This window comes from Genypterus blacodes, unplaced genomic scaffold, assembly GCF_046128005.1.
Source record: "Genypterus blacodes isolate CSIRO-AG114 ecotype Tasmania unplaced genomic scaffold, CSIRO-AGI_Gbla_v1 ptg000047l_1, whole genome shotgun sequence".
Lineage (NCBI taxonomy): Eukaryota > Metazoa > Chordata > Actinopteri > Ophidiiformes > Ophidiidae > Genypterus > Genypterus blacodes.
In genome coordinates, this window is record NW_027466860.1 from 90001 (window position 1) to 112500 (window position 22500).

The 22500-nt window shown below is 52.0% G+C and overlaps 3 protein-coding genes across 5 annotated transcripts in view; 2 read left to right on the top strand and 1 right to left on the bottom strand.

Moving 5' to 3' along the window:
- hunk (hormonally up-regulated Neu-associated kinase) overlaps positions 1–7238 on the bottom strand; it is a 9798-nt gene extending 2560 nt beyond the window's left edge. Inside the window, exons 1-8 of the mRNA XM_076149689.1 lie at positions 6731–7238; positions 3994–4286; positions 3387–3442; positions 3146–3281; positions 2919–3046; positions 1555–1681; positions 943–1111; positions 690–843 (exon numbers count right to left, since the gene is read on the bottom strand). Of these exons, the coding sequence (XP_076005804.1) occupies positions 690–843; positions 943–1111; positions 1555–1681; positions 2919–3046; positions 3146–3281; positions 3387–3442; positions 3994–4286; positions 6731–6958 (1291 nt within the window). The 5' untranslated portion in view covers positions 6959–7238. The remainder of the gene's footprint in view (positions 1–689; positions 844–942; positions 1112–1554; positions 1682–2918; positions 3047–3145; positions 3282–3386; positions 3443–3993; positions 4287–6730) is intronic.
- Positions 7239–9687: 2449 nt separating this feature from the next.
- scaf4a (SR-related CTD-associated factor 4a) lies at positions 9688–18888 on the top strand. Of its 3 annotated transcripts, XM_076149675.1 has the most exons (20): positions 9688–9870; positions 11204–11287; positions 11408–11452; positions 11542–11703; positions 11791–11923; positions 12040–12167; positions 12268–12423; positions 12516–12601; positions 12760–12853; positions 13030–13200; positions 13583–13656; positions 13749–13939; positions 14032–14132; positions 14219–14332; positions 14413–14569; positions 14785–14909; positions 15158–15347; positions 15477–15629; positions 16153–16991; positions 17025–18888. In XM_076149675.1, the coding sequence occupies exons 1-20, from the start codon at positions 9841–9843 to the stop codon at positions 17403–17405; spliced, it is 3414 nt and encodes a 1137-aa protein (XP_076005790.1). In that variant the 5' UTR covers positions 9688–9840; the 3' UTR covers positions 17406–18888. The 3 variants fall into 3 exon arrangements, with proteins under 3 accessions (XP_076005790.1, XP_076005788.1, XP_076005789.1); XM_076149673.1 differs by having other exon boundaries at positions 16153–18888; XM_076149674.1 differs by having other exon boundaries at positions 15188–15347; positions 16153–18888.
- Positions 18889–19576: 688 nt separating this feature from the next.
- On the top strand, positions 19577–22026 carry sod1 (superoxide dismutase 1, soluble). The gene is made up of 5 exons (XM_076149677.1): positions 19577–19737; positions 20515–20611; positions 20722–20791; positions 21142–21259; positions 21345–22026. Exons 1-5 carry the CDS (start codon positions 19666–19668, stop codon positions 21450–21452), a joined length of 465 nt encoding a protein of 154 aa, XP_076005792.1. The 5' UTR covers positions 19577–19665; the 3' UTR covers positions 21453–22026.
- The last annotated feature ends 474 nt before the right edge of the window (positions 22027–22500 follow it).

A 22500-nucleotide genomic window follows, 5' to 3' on the forward strand; every position in this document is an offset into this window, starting at 1 on the left:
TCTGTGTCTCGCCTATGGGCTTTCATTCCAGCCTGTACATTAGGGGGCGGGGCTTATGTGTCACCTGTAAGCTGTGCTGTAATGAGGTCGGTGAGGTCGATCCAATACCGCTGACACACTCATCAATCAACCCCACCCTCAGTCCACCACACACACACACACACACACACACACACACACACATCTCAATGAGGTGAGAACCCAGCATGTTAGTGAGGAAGACGTTAGGTTCATGTGTTCATAAAGAAAGTTAGTAGAAGTTAAGATCAGGAGCTGCTTGATCAATCACAGCTGGGGAGAAATTCAATTCCATAACATTCAGTTCCTCTTCCTCTTCAGTCTCACTCAGATGAAGTCTAATGTTTATGAATTGAATGAATGTTAGTTTGTGTTATCAAAGCCCAGATCCTTAAACTTCTTCACTTAAAGTTTAAGGATTTTAAAATCAGACAAATGGAAGAAATGAGTAATGATAAAGAGTTTGAGTGACGGCTGGGCGCTCCAGGCTGTTTCCCCTCAGGTGGATGATGATGATGGCTGATGGATGACAGGAGAGCTATCTAAGAGTGAGGCTGAGGCGTCTCTTAACCTACCCTGTGTGAGGGAGCAGAGGTAATGAGAGGTTACTGAGGCCTGTGAGGAGTCAGGGAGGAGTCAGGGAGGAGTCCCAGCTCATGGTGCTTCCTCACCTGTGCGCTGCTTCTTCTCCTTGCTGGGCCCTTTGCTCACAGCCAGGTAGACGGGGGTCTGCTTGGGGGGGATGGTCAGCTTGTCCACGTGTTTCCTCCACTGCGTCTGGAAGTATTCATTCTTCTCCGTCTTCTTCTCCTGGAACTGCATCTCCTGAAACACACGGTGAAGCTCAGGGTCAGGCTCACACACACACACACACACACACACACGGCTCTCTGCCCGGTGTGGAGTCGGGTGGGATCCCCTTACCCGGTACTCCTTGGAGAGCCTCTTCATCTTCTTGTTGAGGAGGAAGTAGACACCCAGGGTGTGGCAGGCGCGGTTGGTGAGCACGGCGCTCAGCACCTCGCTGTGTTTGTAGCCCATCTTCTCTGTCATGTGCAGCAGCACCGTGTGGTTGATCTCCTCAATGTGGATCCTGCAGGGACGGAGAGACGGAGAGACGGAGACGTTAAAGCTTCAGAAGGGAAGACAGAGACACTGAGAGGACCTGTGGAGACGGGATCAGACCAATATTCATGAACGTACGTTTTTAAATCTCATTATTTTGATTTTCACACATATTATATAAAAAAAGAATTATATTTTTTTTATTTCACCCAAGTGTTCGACATGAACCGCTCTGTAAGATTGAAATGTAATTATTATAAATAAAAGTTCAAATTGAATAATCTACACAAATATGAACATAAAGTTTAATAACAAGAATAAGAAACTATTTATGTTTACATACCTGTCAAATTATGTGTGTGTGTGTGGCACGTGTGTGTGCGCTCGGTGTGTGTGTGTGTGTGTGTGTGTGTGTGTGTGTGTGTGTGTGTGTGTGTGTGTGTGTGTGTGTGTGTGTGTGTGTGTGCTCACCGGTTGAGGTACGGCGCCCCCGTGTTCTTGTTGGCCAGCTGCAGCCAGGAGTCGGCCATCACCTGGTGGATGTTGGGCCGTTTGTTAGGATCAGGCTCCAGAAGCTTCTTCAGCAGGCAGATGGCAGCTGAGACAGAGAGAGAGACAGGGAGAGAGAGAGAGACAGAGACAGAGACAGAGAGAGAGACAGAGACAGAGACAGAGACAGAGACAGAGACGTTCAGGTCTTTTTGTCAGAAACACATGTATTCATCTGTCATCATTACCTCATTAAACTGTCACACATGCACACACATGACTAAGACGCACGCACGCACACACACACACACACACACACACACACAGACCTCCTCTCCTGTCTCCTCACATTAGCAGGAGGTTTCTAAGCTCTAAGCTCCTCTTATAGTCTCACTTACATCAGGAGTCTAAGAGGATTCTTATCTGTACATGAAGACGAAACTCTGCTGTGTTTAAAGTTTCACACTCGACTTGTGTGTGTGTGTGTGTGTGTGTGTCCTGTGTGTTTGTGTGTGTCCTGTGTGTGTCCTGTTCTGTGTTTGTGCTTGATGGCAGCAGTAACTCCCCAGCTTCTCTCTCAGGATGGTTCGTTCATTAGCAGAACAATCAGCCGTGCCACCTTGGAGGAGGCACTCACACCATGAACATGATTTGTCGGCGCCTCTCTCTGAGTGACAGGAGTTTGGCCGCACTCTCATTCTCATCTTTATGATGATGGCACTGATGTTTCCTCTCAGGTAAGTGGGGTCAAGTGAGGTCACAGCCGTGTTCCTCATGTGGAACGAGTCAGGGTGTGAGGCTCTGGTGTGTGTGAGGCTCTGGTGTGTGTGAGGCTCTGGTGTGTGAGGCTCTGGTGTGTGTGAGGCTCTGGTGTGTGTGAGGCTCTGGTGTGTGTGAGGACTCTGGTGTGTGTGAGGCTCTGGTGTGTGAGGACTCTGGTGTGTGTGAGGCTCTGGTGTGTGAGGCTCTGGTGTGTGAGGCTCTGGTGTGTGAGGCTCTGGTGTGTGAGGCTCTGGTGTGTGAGGACTCTGGTGTGTTTGAGGCTGTGGTGTGTGAGGCTCTGTGTGTGAGGCTCTGGTGTGTGAGGACTCTGGTGTGTGTGAGGCTGTGGTGTGTGTGAGGACTCAGAGCTGAGGTTCATGTAGGGAGAACAGAAGCTTCTCTTCAGGAACGCTCCGTTCTTTGCGTCGTCTATAGATTTGCATTGGCAGAGCTTCAGGTTTTGCTTCTATAATTGTAACTGCCAATCAAATGTACTCCTCTGGCGAGCAGCCAGCACACTCTGTTCCCCCCTGAGGCGCTCCCTGCTCTGTGCTCCCTCAGTGGGCGTGGCGGTGGGGGCCTACCTGTGCAGAGCGAGGGGGGCAGAGGGTTCATCTCCTTGTCCACCATCTTCTGGTGCAGCGCTCGCAGGCTGAACGGCTCCACGGTGAACGGGAGAGTTCCTGTCAGCATGGCGTACATGTTCACGCCTCTGAAGGGAGCCACACACACACACACACACAGGTATGAGCTCAGGAACATGACACACACAGCCTCATGTCCCCTCCCGTCCTGTCCCGTCCTCACTCACATGGACCACACGTCCACCTTGGGGCCGTACTTCTTCCTGGACAGAAGCTCCGGGGCGGCGTAGGCCGGGCTGCCACACTGAGTGCTGAACGGGTCGGAGTAACCCAGGATACCCGCGCAGTTACTCAGGCCGAAATCTGAGAGACAGGAGAGGCGGGAGGTGAGACAGGTCTGGGTGTGAGACAGGTCTGGATGTCTCACACACGCAGCAGAACAAACAGAGAGCAGCTGATCTGACTCACCGATCAGCTTGATGTTGTCCTGCTCGTCCAGCAGAAGGTTCTCAATCTTCAGATCCCTGCGAGACAAAGAGACCAACCACCAGTCAGCGCCTGCACAGTGTGTGTGTGTGTGTGTGTGTGTGTGTGAGTACATTAGATAACCTATCAAGGCAAACAATGGAACTATACACAGTGAGATCAGCGGGTACCCCCCCCCCCCCCCAACCAGCGTTGAATCAGACCCCTGATGTACAGACGGACCCCTATGTGGGTCACCCCGGCTGATTCTCAGGCTCTATTGTGTGTGTGCTCAGCCTCAGTGTGTGTGCTCACACACAGAGGAGAGACGGAACACGTTTGTGTTTTACTACAGCTGAAGAGTTCAAATGTCAGGTTTGATGATTCTATAATTCTTAGTAAATCTCTTTCTCACGGCCTCACAACATAAACAGACACTAAGTCACGTTATTGTGGATTAAAAGCAACAAACACAACAAAGGCTTAAGCTCCACTATGAGGAAGACAGAGATCATAGAGCTATGATGGCAAATATCAGAACTTACCCCGGACAATCAGGTTCTGCAGGTGTGTGTGTGTGTGTGTGTGTGTGTGTGTGTCTGTCCCGTACCTGTGCACCACGCCGGCCCTGTGCAGGTGCTCCACAGCGAGCACCAGCTGCCTGATGTACTTCTGCGTCTCCCTCTCGTCCAGCCTCTTCTTGTCGTAGATGCGGTTCATGAGGTTTCCTCCGGGGCAGAGCTCCATCACCAGGTAGTAGCTGTTGTCCGTCTCCAGGATGTCCAGCAGCTGTGTGATGTTGGGGTGGCGGATCATCTGCTGGATGTGGCCTTCACGCCGCAGGTTCTTGGTCACGTACGAGTCCTTCTTGGCTTTACGCTTGTCAATCACTTTCACCGCCACCTGCAGGGTTTGAGGGAAGAGGAGGAGACGCGTTAGGAGACGTTTGAGTGTGTGAGACAGGATGGGGCGTGTAGCAGACTGGCGTGTAGCAGCCCGGCGTGTAGCAGCCCGGCGTGTAGCAGCCCGGCGTGTAGCAGCCCGGCGTGTTAGAGAGCGGCTGCAGTGTAACAGGTGAGCAGGGAGTTGCAGGATGTGTGTGTAACTTCACACTGACCTCTCACTCACAGCTGCTGCCAGTGTGGGGCGACCCTGGGTGTGTGGGTCCCTGAGGCTACGGGGGGAGGGGTGTGTGTGTGTCTGTGTGTGTGTGTGTGTGTGTGTGTGTGAGGGGGTACTGGACCATCATAAACTGGGGGAAAAGGCAAATGTTACTGTATCTGCTGTGAGGGGGGGGGGGCTGAGGCCAAATGGACCAAGTGTTAATACCCCCCAAACACACACACACACACACACACACACACACACACACATGCACACACACTTGAAGCACTTGAAGACAAACACACTTGAGGGACGGTGACAGATGTACAAATAACACCGAGGCAGAAGCGGTGTGTGTGTGTGTGTGTGTGTGTGTGTGTGTGTGTGTGTGTGTGTGTGTGTGTCTGCACTCTTTGACTCAATGGAGTAGAAGTCTGCAGATTCACTGTACAAGTCTAATCTAAATCTAATCCCCCCCCCCCCTCCCCACACACACACTCATTACATTCAGTCTGATCCTCGTCTCCTCTGTCCTCGTCTCCTTGGTTCCTGTCTAGACGCGGTTCAAGAGCACGGCCGCCGTCCTCTGCAAATCATCTCAAGGAGCCGCAGACGTGAGGGACGTGTCAGAGGATCACCATATTCATTAATGGACTGTGTGTGTGTGTGTGTGTGTGTGTGTGTGTGTGTGTGTGTGTGTGTGTGTGTCCTTCTGTCTGTCCTTTATTCCTATTCGTCCTTTCATCTCTCATAATTGATTCACCTCTAAAACCTTTTAGCACCGGGCTAATTAATAGTGCTTCTGTGTGTGTGTGTGTGTGTGTGTGTGTGTGTGTGTGTGTGTGTGTGTGTGTGTGTGTGTGTGTGTGTGTGTCCGAGTAATATACGGTTGTGTTTACTGCAGGCAATATGGATAAGAGAAGGGGTGAGAGTGTGTGTGTGTGTGTGTGTGTGTGGCACTGTCTTTACAGTAGGCAGGGATGCATGAGGAGAGGGGGTGGGGTGGGGGTGGGGGCTCTGCTGGGGGTGGGGGAGGGGTTCACCCAGCCAGGGGGCTTCTGGGGGATTCAGTTGTTTATCAGACAGAACATGGGGGGGGGGGGGGGCAACAGAGGGGAAAGTGGGTTACAGGCATGAAAACACGTCCATATGACCTCACTGCACACACACACACACACACACACACACTACCTTTCTGAGGATTCTTCTAAAGGCATTTGAGCTTCATCGCCCCCGACTACACTGCTGCTTGAATCCACTCACAAAGAGAGAGGGGGGGGGAGAGAGAGAGAGAGAGAGAGAGAGAGAGAGAGAGATGGAGCATGTGGTGTGTTTGTGGTTGTGTGATTGCCAGGGTTTGCATCATCCTCAACAAAGAGAGGGAGTGAGTGAGCGAGGAAGAGGAGAGGAGGAGGTGAGGAAGACTCTTCTCTCCTCCTTTCTGTAGCTCTAGAGAGGAGGAGATGAGATCATCGGCTCATTTGCTAAATATGTGGATTTGACTGGCAAACATATGTCGTTACACACACACACACACACACACACACACACACACACACACACACACACATACACACACACACATGCAGAAACACAAACAGAGAACAGGAGCCTGTTTTCCCACTATGCAAATATACTGAGTGAGCCAACAAAGAGGAGAGAGGAGGAGAGAGGAGCGAAGGAGAGAGGAGAGGAGAGGAGAGAGGAGACAAAGGCAACCAGTGTCCCCCTCAATCCCCGCTGGCTGAGTCTTAATGGCTCTGTTGCTCATTGGTCAGAGGCTCATTTCATATGAGGCTGTGCGCTCTGAGCTCAGCGGTGAGATCACCGGAGAGGAGACAAAGCGCCTACACGGCACACACACGTGAAGAGGACACACACACAGACACGTCCGTGTTTCCTTTGCATTCACACAGCTAACAAGTCAACACTGTGCCCGGGTTGGTTTGGTTTGGAACGCGCCCCGCTGTGCCTCAAAGCAGCGGAGCGACAGCTGTGAGCTCCACTCTCTCTCTCTCTCTCTCTCTCTCTCTCTAAACACGAGAAGATGTAAAAATACATCCACATCTGAAGACATGTGAGAACTTTCCTCATGTCTGCAGGAATGTGAACAGCTGGAGCGACATTTAACCCCCTCAATGTGACGTCAGCGGGGAATAGAGCCCAGAAATACAAGAAGAATCAGACACATCTCCTTATTCTGAGTCTGTTATAAATGACATCATGCCTTTAAAGTCTCTTACCTTCTCTCCGGTCATAGCGTGGAGTCCTTCTCTCACTTTAGCGAACGAACCCTCGCCGAGTTTCCTCCCGATCAGGTAGTTCCCGACCCGCTTGGTGTGGTAGAAGTTCTTGAGGATGTCCGCGGCGGGGCTGCTGAGGGAGGCGGGGGGCGCGCCCTCGCTGCCGCCGCGCTGGGGGCTCTTACCCTGGCTGTGTTCCGCCACCATGTCGCTGTCAGCCACCGGCATAACACACCGGAGCGCTCAGGGTCCAGGGAAGAGTGTGTGAGTGCGTGTGTGTGAGCGTGTGTGTGTGTCCGCTCTCCGTCCCAAACACAGACCAAGCGACCCGGAGCCTGCGCCACCTGTTCGCCCGCAGCATCCAGCGCACTCAGCACCTCCTGCCTCCGTCCCGGCGCAGATGACACCCAGTGTGTCACCTTAAACACACAACTGACGCAATCTGTCTCACTCCGTCTGCAAGTGTGTCGGTCACTCAGAGACGCGCTCAGCATTCCTCCTCCAAGCGCGATCGGCTCCTGATAGATAGTCAGTGTGGAGACGGCGTGCTGCTCAGTTTGAAGCGACTTTCCCGGTCATCTGGGTGGGCGTGGCTTCACACTCACACACACACACACACACACACACACAGGCATCCCATACTTGGTGGTGTTGGTCTGGATGAGCTCCAATCCAATCAGCGCCGGCGGGCGGGGCACACGGGAGAACAAGGGGGCCAACTAACTCCGCCCGGCGCGCCGTGTCGCTCAGTGCTCACAGAAGCTTCAGGGCGGCGAACAAAGGAATTCACCTCATGATGGAACAGAACATAACTGATGCTGTTAGTTTAATCATTTAGAAACATCATCTCCTCTCTCAGCATCATTCCTGTTTGGTTCCGTTTCTTCAGCATCCGGGCGCTTTGTGCGTAAAACGAGCGTAATGAACCTGCAGAACACTGAGATGGACGCTTTGTTATCTGACTGTAACTCATCGATAATGTGGAAAAAACATTTTGATCCAATTGTAAACATTCTTTATTGTGATTCTCCTTGTTGATGTTCTTTCTTCTTCTTCTTCTTCTCTTGTTTGTGGCTGAACCTGGGGTCAGGACCGGAACCGTCCTGAGCCTCAGAGGACAAAGGATCATCTCGCTCTGCTCGCTGAGGTGTTGATTGACCTAATTAGCCTGGCGTTCATTAATCTAAAGAGGACACCTGCAGGGGGGCGGGGCACTCAGATCTATTACAGCCTGAATTTGGCTTCTGTTCAAGTTTTTATGACCCACTTTTATGACATTCTTCTCATAAATATTGTCTGAAGCATCAAGTGTGTTCACAAAACAACAACTGGCAATATTATAACACCAACACAACACAAACTGATACAAACACTACTTTTATAAAGCTTATTGATTTGTTTCCCCTGTAGTTTGTGTCAGACAGGTGTTGTTTCAGCTCGGTGGGCACATTGGGGTCTTTATGCTTTATACTTTATGGTTTAATAACGTTAGATTGCATGATATTGTGCACTGTTCTTGTGTGATTCCTGGATGGAGCCTCACAGTTCAGTCTCACCCACTGGACCGAGCCGCGAAACCAGACAGAGAAGCAGACAGCAAGCTTAAGTGTGCGTATGGCGCCATCTATTGGAATGACGTCATACTGCACGACCACACAGGCCAGCGCCTGCAAGTCATGTGCAGTGCAGTGTCACACACACACACATACATACACATACACACACACACACACACACGCAAGAATGCAAGTAGATAATAAGTACAAGATAAGTACAAACAATAAGGTGGGTACGAAGTTCATACAATGGGGGGAACAGTACATGACAGCATAAGTACATAAGGAAGTGCAGTGCAATGTGCATCTGACTGAGGTATGAGTAATGACAATCTACAACTACAGCATACAGGTGTGTGTATGTGACATACAGCAACGTTTAGTGCAATATACTATAAGTGACAGTGAAGCAGGTTGGGGGGGGGGGGGGGGGCTCAGATCCCTATGTCCCCGCCGTCCCACCACGACCCGAGGTAGCTTTATTAAAGAGTCCAATGGCCACAGGGAGAAAGGATTTCCTATGGCGCTCAGTAGTTCACCTGGGGGGAATGAGTCTGTTACTGAAGGTGCTCTTACCTGAGGCCAGCACCTGGTGGAGAGGGGGAGAGTCATTGTTCATGATTCTCCGAAGCTTGCGCAGCATTCTCCTCTCTGACACACGCTCCAACGAATCCAGTTCAGTCCCCAGGACGGAGTCAGCCTTCCTGACGATTTTGTTGATCCTGTTGGCGTCAGCTGACCTCGCCCTACTGCCCCAGCACACGGCCGCAAAGAAGATGGCACTGGCAACCACAGACTGGTAGAACATCCTCAGCATGGTGTGACAGACATTGAAGGATCGAAGCCTCCTCAGGAAGTAGAGTCGACTCTGTCCCTTCTTGTAAACAGCCTCAGCGTTCTTAGACCAGTCCAGTTTGTTGTCCAAATGGACTCCCAGGTATTTGTATACCTGCACAGAGTCCACAGTCACCCCATTGATGGTCACAGGTGTAATATTACTACTACTAAGCATTGTGCCAATATACAGTGTTAACTAAAGGCCTATAGACGTCATGCCTGTGTGACTACAGTATTAACTACAGTATTAACCTGTGTTTTTCTGTGCAAATGACAATACACTCTTGAATCTTTAATGTCAGTTTAGTCTGTTTATAAACATAAAGAGACAGGAAGTAACAGTCTGCGGAGCAAAAACTATCCTTCATAAAAGACATTAATTGTGTTGAGGTGAATTTTAAATATATATCAGAGATATTCGTCTTGACTTTAATATTCTTTCTTACATCACATAAACATAACACAAGTTAAACGTATAAACAAAACGGAAAACGGAAGATACAACAGCGTCACCCAGTGGGCAATTTCAGAATAACAGAATTCAATCCCATGCTGCTTTGCGCGGTACCCGCTGACCCGTGTGCGGAGAGCTACCGATGCTAGGCTAGCTGTGGTTAGCTGTGGGAGCGGACATGTTGTACCAGCCCTGCCCGGAATAAACGCCGCCTTGACCGCGGAGTTGGCTGTTTAGGGACGGACTCGCAGCGTCGGGCAATCATGGATGCCGTCAACGCCTTTAACCACGAGGTAAGCCGCCTCCCGGGCTCGCAGAGGAGCCTGAACCCACCGAGCCTGGCGGTGCTGGCTCACGGCGTTTAACTGCACCGGGGCCGGGCGAGCAGGCCGAGCACCGGAGCACCGGGCCTGTCCGCTCAAAGCACCGGGCCTGTCCGGGTGTAACCGCAGCTAGCGTCCCTCCCGCACTGCTTCCTTCTAACTCCATATATTCCCGAAAGAAGCGGCAGGAGTAGCGGCGCTGTAGCTTCCCGCGGTGTGCCGGGTAACGTAGCTTCATGTAGCTTAGCTGATGATGTGGATATTGTTGCCACTGGCAGCATCAAGCTAACACCGCCAGCCCGGCATTTGGCGCGGCTGTGAGTTAACGGGAGAGCCGCAGACCGACTAATGGCTCCGGCATCACCAGCAGCGGGAACAGAGACAAAGCTGCCCGGCCGAGCTGTTGCTCAGGCCCGTAACGAGCCTCAGCCTCTTCTAGTGGACACGTGAACGCACCATACGTGATATTATTGGATATAAGTGCGTTCAGGTGAATAGTTTCATATCAGCTGATGGTTTAACAACACAAACACGCTGCTGCTTGTTTGTTTGTTATTCAGTCGAGGCATTCTGAGTCACTTTGGTCTCCATACTCACTTTATTAAACTTTTATACCTGAAAGTGTCTTTAGTACACATTAGTCTTGTAACATTTGTGTTGTTTCTCTGTGCACATCAGCAGCAGATGTGTCCTCTAGATGAGAGTTAGTCAGATGAATGAATCCATGTCCACACAGAAGAGAGCAGACTTGTATTCACTTCTGTTTACATGTGCGTTAAGCTGCTGAAACAGTTTTGAATGAGTAAAGTAACCAATCAGCAGCCTCCAACACACGGAGGAGGAGCCTGGGAAGTGTTTACATACATTACCTTTGATTTCTTTACAGGAAACATTATGTAGTTTCCTTTAACACCGGTTAATATCAATTATGACTTCTCACACACACACACACAGACTCCATACAGGTGAGACCAGCTGATCGTTGTTCAGGTGAATGGATCAATGTAGTCAGGCGTCCAGTGAAACGTCTACAACCGACTTTAAGTCACTTATATGGTTTAACAACGACCATAACATTCAGAGAAGTGAAAGGAAACTGTGTCCCGGCTGTGATGGAGGCCTTTAGGTTCACATGTGGAAACAGGAGGAGGAGCGTCTATGTGTGTCACTGTTCTGCTTGTGTGCCTGCAAACAAACATCTGAGAGGAGAAGATGGACTCATAAACGTGTGTGTGTGTGTGTGTGTGTGTGTCAGATCTGTTGTTTTGTGTCGTGACTCTAACTGTGACCTCACTGTCTGTAGTTATTCTCACTGATGGACTCCAGGCCTCCGATCTCTCGGGCCAAGATGATCTCCATCACCAAATCGGCTATCAAAGCTATGAAAGTAAGCCTGACCCACACACACACACACACACACACAGCATCTCTGCTCTTAAAGAGTCTCTTCCTCAGCTTTTGAGCCTGCGTTTGATTTTACAACAACTTGGACTCTTTTTCCTTTCAGCTCTACAAGCATGTTGTACAAATAGTGGAGAAGTTTATCAAAAAGGTAAGTCAGAGTCAGAGTCCAGCCTCCTCTCTCCTGAGCGTGTTGTTGAGCCGTCTGGTTGACCGAGTCGCTCCTCTCCTCCTCTGCAGTGTAAGCCTGAGTACAAGGTGGCCGGCCTGTATGTGGTGGATTCTATCGTCAGGCAGTCCAGACACCAGTTTGGGTCGGACAAGGACGTGTTTGGCCCCAGGTTCACCAAAAACATCACAGGGACCTTTGAGAACCTCTGCCTGTGCCCCCTGGAGGACCGGGTGAGTAGAAAGAGTTCAGTCAGGAGTGAAGGAGTCACACAGAGGAGGTCTCAGCTGAGTGACGCTCTTCTCCTTCCTCCTGAGCAGAGTAAGATCGTGCGGGTGTTGAACCTGTGGCAGAAGAACGGCGTGTTTAAGATCGAGATCATCCAGCCCCTCCTGGACATGGCAGCCGGCTCCAGCAGTGCCTCGGGAGCCTTCACAGGCACCGACGAGACAGGTGTGTGTGTGTATGGACAAATGTGTGTGCTCATGGGTTTGGTTTATGGATCAATCTCTTGATTATTGTGAGATGTTTGGACGTGTGTCGTCTCTAAAGCCGCCGCTCTCCTTCAGGTTCTCCTCCGTCTCCAGCCAAGGAGCCTGTGATCGCAAACTCCACCATGACCTCGGCTCCCCCGCTGCAAAGCTCAGACGCCTTCGCCGCCGTGGCTCAGCTCTTCCAGACGTCACAGGGGCAGCAGGTGCGTGTCTTCTTCTTCTTCTTCTTCTTCTTCTTCTTCTTCTGCTCTCCTGAGCTTCCACGCGTTTCCTGCCCCGTCTCTAATCGCCTCCACCTCTCAGCTTCAGCAGATGCTCCAGAACTTCCAGCAGCAGCCGGGGAAGCCAGAGAGCCACACTCAGCCGCCCGCCCATCAGGCTCAGCCCCAGGTGCAGAACATGGTGCCGGCCCTGAGCCTGGCCCCCCTGCCCGCCCTGCAGAAGACCACCTTTGATAAGGTGGGGAGCTAGCAGCATCACGCACACGCACACGCACACACGCAGCACCATGCCTGGAGGGTTTGCTCATGCTGTGGATTGTCCCCTGCTAGAACTTACTGGATCGTTTCGACTACGATGATGAACCAGAAGGAGCAGAGGAGACGAAGAAGGAAGAGACTTCATCACAGCCGCCTGTGTAAGAACACACACACACACACACACACACACACACACCGACAACAACATAGACCTGACTCTGTGTGTGTGTGTGTGTGTGTGTGTGTGTGTGTGTGTGTGGGTGTGTGTGTGTGTGTGTGTGTGTGTGTGTGTGTGTGTGTGTGTGTGTCTCCTCAGTATGCAGCAGCAGCCTCCAGTCTTCTCCCAGCACATGGAGCACTTTAACCCACAGATGATGAACATGAACCTGTCACAGGATCCCTCACAGCAGGTACACACACACACACACACACACACACACACACACACACACACAGCCTCATGTTCTCTCTGTTCCATCTCTCCACACACGCTCACACACTCACCTCTGCTGAGTGATTCTTGATGATGTAATGCTTGTTTCAGTCGTGTGTGTGTGGGTGAACTCTGTCTGTCTCTCTGCCTCAGGCTCCTCCCCCTCCTAACGGGCAGCTGCAGGCCTTTGGGATGCTGCCAGGTCAGGCGATGATGATGATGCCTCCTATGGGCCTTCCTCACCCCGGCCAGCCCCTCCCCTCCCCCGCCGGCTTCCCGCTGGGGTTCCCCCCCCACAACGCAGCCCAGCAGCAGCAGCAGCCGGTAAGGAGGGAGGAGTCAGGGAGGAGTCACACAATACACACCAGATATGATGCTCATACCTCCGCCAAGGCCCGCCAAGCACAGCCCGTCTCCAGGTCGTTGATCAGACGGCTCAGGTGATGTTTCAGTTTAGTCACGGTAAAGTTACCGCCCCTCTTTAGAGAAGAAGCCACGCCCACCTGACGTAGCCAGCCAATTAAAGCCAAATGGGCGTGGCCTATATTGGCGTGCCCAGATAGAATGATGACAGACGGTCTGCTGCTTTCCAAGTCATCCTGGTAAAGAGGCAGGAGGCCTTGGTGGAGGTATGAAGGAGCAGCATGCGTGTGCTGGGCCGGTTGGGCGGTGACATCGTTATCACATCCTGTTTGTCTCCTGTCAGGACCTGTCTGTGGAGATGGAGCGCTCCTCCCTGAAGGATGTGAGACACGCCCGCAGGTCGCACTCCGGCTCCAGGTAAACACTCGGACACGTGGCACTGCAGTCTGACACGCTGGCACGCCGTCCACACGTCGCTCACACTGAGTCACGATGCCGTCTGTCCCCAGGTCGCCAAAGCGCAGGAGGTCGAGGTCTAACTCCCGTACGCGGCGCTCCAGGCACAGGCGCTCACGCTCGCGCTCCAGAGACCGACGCCATCACTCGCCACGCGCCCGCTCGCTGGAGCGGCGGGAGCGAGAGAAAGAGCGGGAGCGGCGTCAGAAAGGCCTCCCTCTGCTGAAGAACGAGACGCTCAGCAGTGAGTCCTCCTCCTCTTCCTCCTCCGGGTGTTTGAGCTGACACTTTATCTTTGCCTCCTCGTGTTCATGCTGTCTGTCTGTCGTGTCTCAGTTTGCAGCACTACTCTGTGGGTGGGACAGCTGGACAAGAGGACGCAGCAGCAGGACGTGGCCTGTTTACTGGAAGAGTTTGGACAGATCGACTCCATCAATGTGAGTGAGGCTGTTAGAGCATTGATGATCAATCAGCTGATCACATGAGACCCTCTGACCTGACACCTTCCTCTCCTCCGCTCCAGATGATCCCTCCTCGCGGCTGCGCCTACATCGTCATGGTGCACCGGCAGGACGCCTTCAGAGCGCTGCAGAAGCTCAGCAGAGGGACGTTCAAGGTCAACCAGAAGGCCATCAAGGTGAGCGAGGGTCAGAACTCTGCTGCACATCAGAGAGCAGAGACACCGCCGTGTGTAACCGCCTCACACTCTCTCCTCAGATTGCCTGGGCTCTGAATAAGGGCATAAAGGCGGAGCTTAAACAGTACTGGGACGTGGAGCTGGGGGTCACGTACGTCCCCTGGTCAAAGGTCAGAGAGGAGCAGCTGGAGGAGCTCAGAGAAGGAGGAGTGCTGGATGCTGACACCCTGTCTCCAGGTAACAACACTGTGTGTGTGTGCGTGTGTGTGTGTGTGTGTGTGTGTGTGTGTGTGTGTGTGTGTGTGTGTGTGTGTGTGTGTGTGTGTGTGTGTGTGTGTGTGTGTGTGTGTGTGTGTGTGTGTGTGTGTGTGTGTGTGTGTGTGTGTGTTGGGCCCCTCTGTGACTCTGCTGTGTGTGTGTGTGTGTGTGTGTGTGTGTGTGTGTGTGTGCAGACTGGACGCTCACTCGGAGCCTCATGAATCCAGAGGAAGTCGCTCACAACGGTCGCTCAGAGCCGCAGCAGCCGGAGGAGGTGCAGATGGTTGCCGTGGCGGCCGCGGCTCCGCCCCCTGCACAGGTACAAGAAGAGAAGTTCACCAGGATCCTCTGACTGAATACCAGACCCAGTTTGGATGTAAATCATGGAGATGTGTCAGGAGGCAGCATGGTGTCAGAGCAGCTGACCTTTGACCCCCTGAGGGTCTGAACACTTGATAGAGAGCCAGTAGGATAAACAGCCTCGTCACAGTCTGAGACGCAGCTGAAATGAACCTTTAGTGTCTTCAGATGTTTTGATGATGCATTCACTGTCATTCTAACAAACAGCTGTTTCCTGTGCGACCCTGTGACCTTCAGGCTCCCTCCCTGCAGCAGCAGCAGTCTGTGGTTGGCGTTGGTTCTCTGCAGCCTCCGGTCTTCCCCGGGCCCATAGGCATGCCCCCGCCCTCCTTCCCCCCCGGCGTCCCCCTCCCTCCCTTCATGAGGCCTGGATTCAACCCCATGCAGATGCCTCCAGGTAGCTCCGCCCCCTCAGCTTACACCAACCCTCAGACCTGCATCCTTTCTTTCACAGTGCGAGGTCATCACTTTGTCCCCACACACTCACCCCTCCTCCTCCTCCTCTTCTTCTTCTCTCCCCTCCCAGGTTTCCCTCCCCCAGGTACGATGCCTCTGGGCCCCCCCCCTCCCTCTAAAGGACCAGGTGACCCCTCTATGGACCCAGCAGGTCTGGGCAACAGAAACCAAGATGAGGGACCTGAGGGCCCAAACCTCTACAGCAGCCAGATGGGGCCGATGGGTCAGTCTCTCTCTCTCTCTCTCTCTCTCTCTCTCTCTCTCTCTCTCTCTCTCTCTCTCTCTCTCTCTCTCTCTCTCTCTCTCTCTCTCTCTCTCTCTCTCTCTCTCTCTCTCTCTCTCTCTCTCTCTGTCTCTGTCTCTGTCTCTCTCTCTGTCTCTGTCTCTGTCTCTCTCTGTCTCTCTCTCTCTCTCTCTCTGTCTCTCTCTCTGTCTCTCTCCCTCTCTGTCTCTGTCTCTGTCTCTCTCTCTCTCTCTGTCTGTGTCCCTCTCTCTCTGTCCATCTGTCTCTCTCTGTCTCTCTCTCTCTCTCTCTCTCTCTCTGTGTCTCTCTCTCTCTCTCTCTCTCTCTCTGTCTCTCTCTCTGTCTCTCTCTCTGTCTCTCTCTCTCTCTCTCTCTCTCTCTCCTCTCTCTCTCTCTCTCTCTCTGTGTCTCTGTCTCTCTGTCTCTGTCTCTGTCTCTGTCTCTCTGTCTCTGTCTCTGCCTGACAGTTTGTTGACCTTGTGCTGTGCTTGTCCCTCCTCAGGTCCCCAGGTCTCTGTCCCCCCTGGTGGTCCTCCAGGAACCCTCCAGCCCCCCTCTGGTGGTCTCCTCGGCGCCCGGCCGGGCATCATCCCTCTCCAGCGTCCTCCGGTTCCTCCGCCGCCCCACATGCAGCGTTTCCCTCCTCCGCACGGACCAAGGCCCCCTCACCCCAACATGCCCCCCATGCCCCCCCAGATGCTGCACAGGGGGCCCCTCCCTCAGAGGATGCCCCACGAAGCCCCCCCGCCTCCAGGAGGCTTTGGTTTGCCCCCTCATCACAACATAAGAGCTCCTTTCCCTCCACACGGCCACGCCCCTCCTCCCCAAGGCCCCCCGCCCCCTTTCATCAGGCCAGGGGGGCCTCGGGGAATGGACGGCCCAGAAGAGACGGACAGCAGACCGTTCAGGGGGGACAGACCAGCATTCAGAGACCGAGAGCCGGAGAGAGACAGAGACTGGGACAGAGACAGGGATAGAGAGAGAGATCGAGGGTTTGGAGGAGGGAGACGTCCGTTTGGAGACACAGGGAGGGCAGGAGGAGGAGACAGAGCAGACGGAAGGGACCGGGTCGGAGGCTGGCAAGAAGATGGGGGCGATCACCGAGCAGGAGGATGGGAGAGAGACAGGGACCGGGACAGAGACAGAGACCGGGACCGTGAGAGAGACAGGGACAGAGACAGAGACAGAGACAGGCGGGACTGGAGAGACAGACGAAGCAGCGTGGACGGCGACAGGGAGCGAGGGAAGGGTGAGGACGGGGAGAAGGAGCGAGGGAGGGCGGAGTCAGGAGAGAGAGGGCGGGGAGAGGGAGGGAGCCGAGACAGAGCGAGAGCAGCCGAGGTCAAAGACGGGGAGAGAGCGAGAGCAGCCGAGGTCAAAGACGGAGAGAGAGCGAGAGCAGCCGAGGTCAAAGACGGGGACAGACCGCGGCGATCGGAAAGGCGAGAACGGACGACGCGTTGGGACAGAGACGACCGACTGGCCGAGCTGGAGAACATGGACAAGCTGAGGCCGTCTGACGGCTCAGAGAAACCTCCGGCTGTGACCGCAGAAGCCAGCGCGGCGCCTTCTGAGCCCAAGGCCCAATCAGAACCTTTACCGTCACCCCCCAAGGAAAGCCCCGCCTCCTCCGCTGAGCCAGCCCCCGCCGAGGCCCCGGCCCCTGCCGAGGCCCCGGCCCCCGCCGAGGCCCCGCTCCCCGCTCAGAGCGACGCCACAGACGCCACAGACGCCACACAGGAAGCGGCATCATAAGCTGAGTCCCTGCTCCTTCAGCCGCAGACTGAGACAATATTCACTACAGAAGCCTGGAACCCGAGCCGCTTAAGACTGAGCTGAGAGAACCTCAGAGCCAGAACCTTCAGAACAGAACCATCTGAACTGTCCTCAAACACCTGGACGCACCTAAACAAGTCTCTGTGTGTGTGCTTGTGTGTGTGTGTGTGTGTGTTGGTGCTCAGCTGAGGTCAACATGAGGTCGCCCTTTGTGTCTTTAGCTCCATATTTCTGATGGCAGTTTTGTTTTCCTGGTCAGGAGGCAGGAGGAAGCTAAATGTCCACTTGAAAGCTTTTTCCTTTAAACAGTAACATGTCAGACACTGAAGCCCTCGCCCCCTCTGGTTCTGTTCTGGTCCTCTTGGATTCATGTTGATCCCAGATTGAGACTCGCAGGATCCTGAAGGAAAACACGGGGATTAGAAGCTCAGCTGTTTCTCACACTCCTCTGTGTCTAACTGGGGACAGAGAAGCTTCCAAACCAAACCAGAAAGGAAGACGGGTTAGGAAATGAACTTGTTCCGCTCATTTGACCCCGATGTTCTAAAGCAAAGGCATTCTTACACACGACTACATGTTTATAATCTCAGACGTCGGGTGAATCCAAACCATCGGCACATTTAGAATCTGACCGATAGAAAGAGAAGAAGCTGCTTTCTGTTCCTTTCCTCCTTTGTTTCATTTAGGAAGTGGAGATATGACTTCAGGTGGAAGCCCGTGTTATTTTGGTCCAAAAGGCTGAAGTGATCCACACGCAAACATGTGTGGGCCTGAAGCTCAGCAGGTGTCTCACACGCTAGACACGCACACGCACACACACACGCGCACACACACGCACACGCACACGCACACACACACACGCGCTACACTCACACTAAGCTCACTGGGGCTCGTGGGCAAACTAGGTAGATGAATGTTGGACTCAGTTGAGCACGGGTGTGTTAGTTTGGGTTTGTGTTCCAGGTGTCCATGTGTCAGGAAACAACAGAGAGGACTCCCTTTGAAACCATCAGTGGGCTCTCTGAGCGTCTGGACCTCACATGAGCACCCAGAGGACTGAAGGGTCAGAACACATGAAGCCTGTGCGTCCTGGCTTTGAGTATCTTCCGTTCCAACTCACCTCAGCTGGAACTCAAAGCTCATTATTTTTGATACGCAGCTTACAAACGGTGCAGACTGAACCGAAGACTGCAGTCAGCTGACGGGTTTTCATATCTGAAGCTTGGACTCCACACGGCCTCACTGGTGCTTGAATACTTTTCAACTGAAGTGATGAACTGTAAAGTGTTGATTTGGACACGGCTGTAAATACGCTCCTGTCACCGAAGACTCCAAGATGTAATGATTATTGTTGTTTATGACCCGTTTGTTGTTTACCAGAGAAAGAAAATAGAAATGGAAGGAGGCCCTTTGCTTTAAGGTTTTTAACTCCTCGTGGTCTGAACGTTGACAGATGTTTCTATGAGTTGTTAAAAAGACATGGATATAAAATCTTCAATATTTCAGCCATAGGAAATTGTTTTTAATAAACTATTTTTGTACCAAAATCAAAGTGCCTGTTTAAATTTTGTTTACTAGATTGACCTGCGCAGAGGTTTCCACTTAGACTAATGCCACCTCAGCTCCAGCTGGACAGATTCACACTTGTTGTTCTTGTTGTTCTGTCCAAACAAGCAACCAACAGTCTGGTGTCATGTGTTCATCCTGCTCACGCCCCAACAGACCTCAGCACTGTGTGATAAGAGAACATGTGAATATGTGTGTATCTGCAGAGAGCATCTGGCGCACGCACACGCGCACGCGCACACACACACACACACACGCGCGCGTCTGGTTTGGTTGACCTCACTAACATGTTAAGTCGATACACTCTTGTCTTCTCCAAACATGTTAAAAATCTGACCAATGATTCCTCACTTGTTCACATGAATGTTCACTTTAAAAGAAATAAAATTGCCCATCAGAGGCTTCTTATGTTGAGCCAAAGCTGTTCTTAATGATTCATTGTAGTAAAGTCTAGTTTACATGTTTATACTGTGGCTCGATCTGTTTGATCATCTTTTCAGGTCCGCTCGTCACTGAAGACGCTCCCACACAACAGCCAATCAGAGCTCGTGTTTGCACTCGTCGTCACCACTGATTGGTCCGCCGCACCCTAGGCCCGCCCACCGAGACTTCATCCAGCTTGTGTTCAGCAGGAGCAGAACCTTGACTTCACTGCTGTCAGAGCTCTGCTAAGATGGTGATGAAGGCCGTGTGTGTGCTGAAGGGAGCCGGGGAGACCATCGGGACCGTCTTCTTCCAGCAGGAGGTAACACGGAGCTGTTAGCTTAGCACTTCGCACAGGAGCACCGCGTAAACCAAGCAGGGAGCGGCAGCGCCAGCTAGCTTTGCTAAGCTAACGTCCCCATTCAATGAACGAGTCGGTGACTTAACTCGGTGTGTTTGAGCAGCGGTCGAGTCTTCAGGCTGCGAGTCTCTGCGCGTCACGGTAACTCGTCTGACTCGGGCTGAAATGCGCAAGTTGGCGTTGAACTTGTGCCCGCGGCCGCGCGCGTACGTCCGCTGTGCCAATTAGCCAAAGTAGCTAGCATGTTATAAAACAACACGCAGTTTAGTCAAAGTAGAAGATTTATTCTCTTTATTCTGCTTTAGTTTGCGCAGTGAGAAGTTGGTGCGCCGTTTTTCTCTGTGACGCCTCAACCTTTGTACATGTTTGGTCCTTCACGTTCTGTGGTTAATGATCGACTCAGTGCGTAAAAGCGCCTGTTGCATAAAACGTTAGTGACGTCACGTCTTTAATCTGTAAACTGGTGTGAATCTAAATCAGGAAACCGATCAACGATTCAGCTTTAAATATAAAAAAATAAACGTGTGTTTACTGCAAAACAGTCAGAATTAATGCTGCGTCAGATAAAATCAGACCAGGCTGTTTCTGCTGAGTCACTGCGTGTTCAGCGTGTGTCTCCCTGTGTGTGTCTCTGTCTGTCTGTGTGTGTCTCTGTCTGTCTGTGTGTGTGTGTGTCTCTCTCTGTGTGTCCTTGCTTTCCACGTGGCCCTGACAGCCTCCTTTGTGTCCTTGTCTCAGACCGACTCGTCCCCTGTCAAACTCTCAGGAGAGATCTCAGGCTTGGCTCCAGGAGAGCACGGCTTCCACGTCCACGTCTTTGGGGACAACACAAACGGTGAGCAGGGGGTCGGTGTGTGTGTTAATCCTCATCCACACACACACACACACACACACACACACACACACACACACACACTCTGACGCAGCTGCTGTTTGTTTTATCAGGGTGCATAAGTGCAGGACCACACTTCAACCCCTTCAGTAAGACTCACGCTGGGCCTAAAGATGCAGACAGGTGAGGAAAGGCATGCTGGGTAACCGGCTTCATCGTCATGTTGACTGCCAAAGTGGAATGTAGGAAACACAGGAGTGCGTTTGTTTACTTAACACAGTAAATCTATGGTTTTGCTAAATATCTGGATTGGTCATCGACCCTTGATTTGGTGACAGAAACGTCTCAAGCATCTAAAGGGTTAAACTTCCCTTCAACCTTTTTCTGTTCTGTATTTGGTTAAAGTGTGGTTTCCTCAGAGCTGTTAGTTTAGTTTTCCTGTGTGATGAAATGTCGGCCTGCAAAACCCGGCGACGTTTCTGTGGACGTTCTCTGGCGGTTTAAGGGTTAACCCTGTTCCTGGACACACACAGGCACGTTGGCGACCTGGGGAACGTGACGGCCGGAGCAGACAATGTCGCCAAAATCGACATCACAGACAAGGTCATCACCCTGGCCGGGCCCAACTCCATCATCGGCAGAACCATGGTGGTGAGGAAACATCACACCTCAGTCTGGGTCTGAACTCCTCATGATGAAGAATGACCCTGACCTTTCACCTCTGACCCGCCCTTAGATCCACGAGAAAGCCGACGACCTGGGAAAAGGCGGTAACGAAGAGAGTCTGAAGACCGGGAACGCCGGCAGCCGCCTGGCCTGCGGCGTCATCGGCATCGCCCAGTAAACCAGCAGCACCAGAACTGGACCCGGTCCTGATTAGACCAACATAAAGTACTTAATGTGTTCGTTTGTCCCTTTTTGAATGCTCTGAACCTTTTAGTGTCCAGGACAAACAGAACAAGCACTTAGACAGTAGACCAGCTTTGCTTAGTCCCGTCGTCCTCAGGTGAGGACGGTGGTCTGCCAGCGTTTGTGTGTCTGCTGATCCGTCTCAGTCCCAAAGAATTGGAAACGCACAAGTTTGAACGTAGATGTAAATGTACAATCAAAGAGTCGACCCAATAAATCCTCACTTCAGCTTAAAGCTTCTGTTTGTGTGAGTTTATGAAACAATCCAGAGTTACAATCTAAATGTGTATTAAAATTAGAATTGATCCAATTCTCAATGCAATTTTGGTGAAGACACTTGCTTTAAAATGGAAGTTGGTCCCTTCAGCCTTTCTGTAATCTTCCTCAGGCTCTAATCTCTTATAAAGGCCCTTATATCTATAATATATTATGGCATTTTCTTTATTTAAAAAGTCTACAGCCCTCTTAAGTGCAAACTTAATTGGCAAATAAAAAGATTCTGATTGTGATTCTTGATTCCTTTCTTCATTCCTCTGAGTGTGTTGACCTGCATCGTCCACTAGAGGGCGCAGCTGCTCCAGGTCTGGCTCTCTTCATTGTTCCAGCTGGAGTGTTTTGTTGTGAGCAGAGCAGGTGAATGTTTCTGATATGGAGCTGCTCTGGTTTTCATCTTTTCTTTAATAATTGATTTGAGTTATCAAACATAAAAACATGAGGCAGGTCAGAAAACAGAGCAGCTTGAGACTGGAGAGGAAGCTTTGATTGGGATTGTTGGTGTGTCTGCTCTTCATCCATGATATTAAAACCCAACAGCTGGGGCATACAGACACACACACACACACATCCCTGCCCACAGATGGCCGGCGCTCGGCTGCTGGAGCCTCCTCCTCCTCCTTTTCACGGAGAATGGCGGATGCTCCCGTGTGAAGTGCCTTGGCGCCGGTTGGCTTCTCCTCAGAGACTGCAGGCTCCTCAATGGAGCT